This window comes from Convolutriloba macropyga, chromosome 8, assembly GCF_964194025.1.
Source record: "Convolutriloba macropyga chromosome 8, txConMacr16.3, whole genome shotgun sequence".
NCBI classification, from domain to species: domain Eukaryota; kingdom Metazoa; phylum Xenacoelomorpha; order Acoela; family Convolutidae; genus Convolutriloba; species Convolutriloba macropyga.
This window is the reverse complement of record NC_134475.1, coordinates 30022094-30029337: the sequence shown is the minus strand read 5'-3', so window position 1 is coordinate 30029337 and position 7244 is coordinate 30022094. Positions and strand designations below refer to the sequence as shown.

The 7244-nt window shown below is 35.4% G+C and overlaps 1 protein-coding gene across 1 annotated transcript; it reads right to left on the bottom strand.

Moving 5' to 3' along the window:
• Positions 1-4093: 4093 nt before the first annotated feature.
• LOC142344663 (uncharacterized) lies at positions 4094-7029 on the bottom strand. The gene has a single exon (XM_075396499.1). It carries the CDS (start codon positions 6712-6714, stop codon positions 4201-4203), a length of 2514 nt encoding a protein of 837 aa, XP_075252614.1. The 5' UTR covers positions 6715-7029; the 3' UTR covers positions 4094-4200.
• Between the last annotated feature and the right edge of the window lie 215 nt (positions 7030-7244).

Below are 7244 nucleotides of genomic sequence, written 5' to 3'. Positions count from 1 at the left end.
TCTTTGTTTACTCAATGAAAATTCTTTGAATTGTAGATCAGGTGTAGTCCTGTTATGTGTTTTTGTTTTCTGCCGCTCTTTTTTATTTTACATTTGTTCACACAGCAAAGATGATAAAGTGAAATTTTCTGAATGACTTCTTCCTCTCACTAACGGCATTTGAGCGCCTGACGTCATTTCTCACTCTCTCTAGCAAAAACTTTCAGGTCATTTGTGTGATTAGATTTTGATCATACGTGACTTAACTCACTAAATAAATTGACGTTTGAACTTTAAAACTTTTAAAGGTTTAAATTGATTTCGTTTAAGGTCAAAAGAACTCATATGTGTAATAAAGGTCACCAAAGAAAAACTTCTGCGCTATGAATTTCAAAAAGCTTTAGTAGTTTATCGCTAAATGTTTTTTGTCTCACTTGCTCAATGGACTTCTTGAAAGTAGTGTACTTTATCAAAGAGCGCCTAGTTTAAACTTTAAATTAACGTAGAGATATTGGGTTTGATTACCTTGACTTCATTATTTTGTTTATTTAACCAGTTTTCTTAGCGAGATCTTTTTTGCTTTATTTTTGCTCTATGCAATAACACGAATTGAAGGCATGAAAAAGCTCAGCTTGATAGCTAGGTCTTAAGATAACTCACTTCTCTGGATGCTGATGCACTTCCCACTTGACTTATTATTTAAAAATTTGTTTGAATTTTTTTCGAGATGCAATTTTGATTATTCCAATACAAAAAGTGGATTGAAAAGCGCGTTTCTTTGAGGTGTTACAAAAGCGGAGTAGAGTGAGAAATAGTGCTTGAATTGTTTGGGTTTTGACAGAGATCTTTTCTAAATGTGCAACAATTTTTTTGCGCCAGTTATTTTCGCTTTGCTCATTCGAGTTTTTAGTCGTGTATCTTTGCGTCTGCTTTTCAAGACCATTTCTAACAAATAATGCCTGTAAACTTATCTGCATTTAGTTTTAGGCTGAATTGTGTGGAAAGTTCTCTAATTATACAGGCCTTTGTCGCTCCAGTAATATTAAGTTCACTCGTAATCTCTGTAAAATACTCCTGTATAATAAATGGTGATAATAATTAATCATTGCGAGCAAAATGAAACAAATTTTTTATATTCGAATTCCTTGAATAAATAATGCTTTTATCTATATTGTTAAGACTTCAAAGACTTTCAATCTTAACGCTCGTTACAGATTACAATTTTTTGATATTTTTGTTTTGCAGTACTATTTGATTGATGTTAGATCTTCGGCGCGTACAAGTATAACTTTGCGTGCAATTATTTAGAGTAAACATTGATTGATTGGTCAACTGCTCTAGAAGCTATCAAATGGTCAAGTATTCACAATTCAAGTTGGTTTATCTAGCAGTGTTCTTTACTGCTACGTTCTTTAAAAGCAGTGTTCTTTAAAAGCGACTAATTGTTTGGACGAGATTTTTATTCAATCGGACCCTGTGACGAACCGTGTCGGCGTAAAACTCGAGAACCAGGCTATGATATATCAGTTCCGCTGAGATTCTTGAGCAGCGACAGCAATTGTGATAACAAATAGTCATTGCGAGCAAATTGAAAAAAAAAATTGTATTCGATTTCTTGGAATAAGTACTTTTTTATCTATATTGTTAAGACATTAAAGACTTTCAATCTTAACGCTCGTTACAGACTTTATTTTTTTTATATATTTTTGTTTTGCAGTACTTTTTGATTGATTTTTGAGCTAGGGCTACGACAAGTATAACTTCGCGTGCTATTTTTTTTTAAATAAACCTTGATTGATTAATCAACTGCTTTATCAAATGATCATATATTCCGAACTCAAGTCGATATATCTAGCATTTTTTTTAACCAAGAAATTTGTCGCTTCGTTGCAACTGATTATACAGGAGTATTTTTGGAGAGGTTACTCCTAATCTCTGTAAAAGGGTCCTGTATAATGAATGGTGATAATAATCAAATCATTGCAAGCAAATTGAATCTTGAAAAAAAATTTATATTCGAATTCTTGGAATAAGTACTCTGTTTTTATCTATATTGTTAAGGCATTAAAGGCTTTCAATCTTAACGCTCGTTAGAGACTTTATTTTTTTGATTTTTTACTTAATTTGCAGTATTTTTGGATTGATTTTCGAGCTGTGGCTCCTACAAGTATAAATTTGCGTGCTATTTTTTTTTAAAATGAACATTGATGGATTGATCAACTGCTTTATCAAATGATCATGTATTCAAAACCCAAGTTGATATATCTAGCAATTTTTTTTAACCAAGAAAGTTGTCGGTTCGTTGCAACTGATTATACAGGAGTTTTTTACAGAGGTTACGCGTAATCTCTGTAAAAGTGTCCTGTATAATGAATGGTAATAATAATCAATCTTTGCGAGCAGTTTGAAACAAGTTTTTAATATTCTAATTCTTGGAATAAGTACTCTTTTTTATCTATATTGTTAAGACGTTAAAGACTTTCAATCTTACGCTCGTTGGAGACTTTATTTTTTTGATATTTTCTGTTTTGCAGTATTTTTGGATTGATTTTCGATTTGTGGCTCCTACAAGGATAACTTCACGTGCTTTTTTTTAAAAATGATCATTGATTGATTGATTAACTGCTTTATCAAATGATCATGTATTCAAAACCCAAGTTGATATATCTAGCAATTTTTTTTAACCAAGAAATCTTACGCTCGTTGGAGACTTTATTTTTTTGATATTTTCTGTTTTGCAGTATTTTTGGATTGATTTTCGATTTGTGGCTCCTACAAGGATAACTTCGCGTGCTTTTTTTTTAAAAAATGATCATTGATTGATTGATCAACTGCTTTATCAAATGATCATGTATTCAAAACCCAAGTTGATATATCTAGCAATTTTTTTAACCAAGAAATTCGTCGGTTCGTTGCAACTGATTATACAGGAGTATTTTACAGAGGTTACGCGTAATCTCTGTAAAAGTGTCCTGTATAATGAATGGTAATAATGATCAATCTTTGCGAGCAGTTTGAAACAAGTTTTTTATATTCTAATTCTTGGAATATGTAATCTGTTTTTATCTATATTGTTTAGACATTAAAGACTTTCAATCTTAACGCTCGTTACAGACTATAAATTTTTTTCTAATTTTTGTTTTGCAGTACTATTTGACTGATTTGCAAGCTTTGGCTCGTTCAAGTCGATTTGCAAGCTTTGGCTCGTTCGCTGAGCGTGTATTCAAAATTCAGGTTGATATATCTCGCAGTATTTTATTTTACCAAGAAGTCCGTCTCTTCGTTGCAACTGATTATACAGGCGTCTCTTACAGAAATTATTCCTAGTCTGTGTAAAAGATTTCTGTATAATGAATTGTGATAATAATTAATCATTGCGATCAAATTGAAACAAATTTTTTTTTCGAATTCTTCGAATAAGTACTCTGTTTTTATCTATTTTGTTAAGACATTAAAGACTTTCAATCTTAACGCTTGTTACAGAATACAAATTTTTTGATATTTTTGTTTTGCAGTTCTATTTGATTGATTTTCGAGCTTTGGCTCCTGCAAGTATAACTTTGCGTGCCATTTTTTAAGATTAAACATTGATTGATTGATCAACTGCTCTAGAACCTATCAAGTGGTCATGTGTTCAAAATTTAAGTTGATATATCTAGCAGCATTTTTTAAACCAAGAAATCCGTCTCTTCGTTGCAACTGATTATACAGGAGTCGTTTAACAAGTTAGTGGAAACTAATTTTTCGGGTTAATACATCTGAAAAACTTCAAGTGAAGAAAGTGTATACCTGAACAGACCAGGTATACTTGCCTCAACTTTTAACGGGGATACACTCATAAAAAGTTTACGTTAGTTTACCTGGTCTGTTCATGTATACACTTTCTTTACTTTGAACTTTTGTGCAGGTAATCATCTACGGAAAAAGTTTTCCTGTTCACAAAATAAAGCTTGTAAATAATATTATCTATAAATCGATCTTGAAACAACCTCGGTCCCGATTTTCCCTTTATTTTGATTGTTTTCCATATGTGGAATTTAAAACTGCAGTTTGTGTTTTCTGAACCAAAATTTGGTATATCGCAAATGAACCTACAAAAAAATCCAAATAATTCACGGTATTTTTATTCAGATAAATTGCAATAATTAACATAGCAACCACAATAAACAGATATAAAAGACTTAATACAATACACATATATAAAAGGATATAATCAATTTTTCATAAATTTCGAACTGATTCCAAATCATCGTCTTCGTCATTACTAAAATAATCTTGTTCCATTTCTGCGTTTATTGACAGCGAAAACTTCTCGTTTGCCTCATCCTCGTTGTTATCGTTAATAAGTGTTCGGTCAAGTTCACTTTCTTCCATCTGTCCGTTAAAAGACATTTCCATATCGTTCAGAATGCCTTGTAAGTCTTCCGTTATGCGGTTCATTCGGCTACCGTCTTCATTTAGCCGACCAGTATTGCATGCTAGCTCGTATTCAAGGTCATCCAAAGTCTTTTCATCAGCCGCATCGTCGTCATTATCGTCTTCGTTGTCTGAAAGTTTGTTCAAGTCTAATGAGGTCTCAACGCCAAAATTTAGTGGCTTTTCCGTCACCACGTAAGTATTGGAAAGAGAGGTTAAATGACTATTCGTGTTATTGTGAGTTGATTCGCGGCCCATATTCTCCAGCAGACGGATTTCATTTTCAAACTCAAGAATATCTTCCGCCGGATTCTGTAACTCGGTTTTCGCTAATTCGTGTTGCTCATTGCTGGGATCCAAATTCTGGGAATCTCGGGTATCTTGCAAACTTGATTTTGGACGCCAAGGAGCTTTTGATTTCTTAATGGTGATCAAATTAGATGTACTGATATTGTTGCTACTGTTACCCCTTGTGAAGTGATCTTCAGTTCTGCCAAAGTTGGAATTTTCCGTTCCTAGTGTGAACAAATTACCTAAGTCTGAATTTGGAGCTGCAGTCCCACTTTTCGGCAGCTTGGCTATTTCGGCTAATTTCATTGTCGGTTCTCGAGTTAAGCTCATCGCCGAAATTGGCCTCGAACCGGATTGTCCTAAAATCTCTTGTTTCGAATTCTTTGACTTTCTGGTTGATGTTCGGGCGGAGGTTTTCGGAGTTTTCGGCTTGTCTGATCTCTTGGCTGGTGTTTTGCTGGAAATTGGGGTACTAGATACTTTTGGTTGGATATTGTTGAGTTTTGAATTGGCATTTTTCGTCTGAAAAGGCTTTTGTGTCCTGGTACTACTGGTATTATTCTTATCATCTGATTTTCCATTTGATATATTCTCCTTGGGTTTGTCTAAGTCTAAAGTTGCTACCTTCTTTACCTCTGGTGGCTCGAAAATGAAATCAGGTTCTACAACGCTGCATAATGTAGTTTCATTATGATCGCTACAACTTTCGTTGTCAGACAGTTCGGTTATCTCAATTTCACTTTTTAAACTCAATTGGCGATCGGAATTTTTGGGTGAAAAAAACCGGTTTATGTTCTCCCGAACTTCGGTCATTTCAATAGTCACTTCCTCATTTCTAGGAGTTGCCGCGTCAATTATGTCCGCACCATCGTCTTTCCTACTGCTTGCACGGGAGACTTGATAACTTGCAGGTCGACTGCTTTCACTGTACGACTTTTTGAGTAATAGTTTTTCAGCGTAACTTAAGGACGAATCTTCTTTGAATTTGAATTCGGCTATTACGTCATCTGAGGTTTTCATTTCGAGAGTGTTGTCCGCTCCAATCGCTTTGCTCTGCTTTGGAACACTTTTCTTCACACTTTGAGTGTTGGTTGTCGCTGCCGATTTTTGATTGGTTGAAAATGCGGTTACACTTGGTGCTTTCTGATTGGCTGATCCAGAGTTTCGCCACTCCATCAAAGCTTCTTGAAATGATGCTGCCGAAGCCGCCTCGTCGTATATTTCAGTAGCTATTCCATTATTTGGGATCACGGCAGCCTTGGGCTCTGATTTCTCGACGTTCCTAAACTTGATCCCGTCTTTGGTGAAATTTGAAACGTCGCCATATGCATCTAAGGACTGTCTGACGGGTTCTGGAACTTTATCAGGATCATAAGGAATGGACTTGTGCTTTTTGGCTTCTCCTTTTAGATGCGTTTTGGCGAAACACATACTGCAAAAGTAATCTTGGCAATCCGGACAAATAACGGTGACGTGTTTTTTAGAACAGCTAGGGCATAAAGGGTTGCTTTCTATTTGTCTAGGGACGTAAGTTCCAGGTAATGGTTTCCGATCCATCATTTTAGCGTAAGCCATTATCTGGTCTGGACCTTTCGGTGGTTCGTCTATTGGAATATCTTTGAGAACTTTAAACCGTTTTGGAAACTGATTTTCTTTCTGCTGATTTTGTTTACTTTTAGAAACAGGAGCAGAACTCATTGTCGAAACACCCGAGGTGCCAGATGTTGACGAGCTTCCGGGATGCGGGTTCCGGGAGGTGGCGGAATTCGATGATGTTCCTCCACCACTACTTCCCCAAATGTTGGCGCTACTAGCTGAAGATGCATTGCTGCTTCGTTCCATTCTGTCACGACTAAGCAGCACTTTCAAGTCGTTCAGTCGTTCTTCCATGTTTTTGCTCTCCTGTTCTAATTTGTTTGTTTGTTTACGGGTTTCTTTCAGGGATTTGTTTTGATTTTTGAGCATCATGGATGCGGATTTGGTGCTGGTGTCAAAAGTAGGTAATACACGGTTGTTGTTGTTACTCATTTTTGATAACTGCTTGACGCGTGGTTAATAAGTTCGGATATAACGAATAAAGATTGTTTTGTTTTTAAAATTCAGTCGGATTTACTGTACTTGAAATGTTTTAGCTGCATGCGCGTGCATTGAATTGCTAACGCATATTTTAATTGTATGCATAGTATACTGTATTGATAAATATGAATTGCTTTAAAAACGCACGTGAACGAATTTGATTAATTTGTATTTTCGTTGATCACACACAAATCTCCGTGCAAAAATAATCAACATTTATTATGCACTGAAAAGGTTGACAAAAGAACAAATGAAAACGGATGTGAGAGGTATTATTTTGTGATCTGACCCATTTCTGCCCCCTCTCCTAGCTTCATGGGTGCATAGGATCTATTCTGAGGTGATCTTTCCCCCAGCCATAAAGTTAATAAAACGTATATCCCCCCGCCCAATCACGGTAAAGATACCTTAAGCGGGGTACAATAGGAAAGACCACCCCACCCCCAACGTAGGTGAAATAAAACTAACAATTAAATCCTGGC

Excerpts from the sequence above, each read along its gene's own strand:
- LOC142344663 (XM_075396499.1), bottom strand. The coding sequence starts at position 6,714 with ATGAGTAACAACAACAACCGTGTATTACCTACTTTTGACACCAGCACC.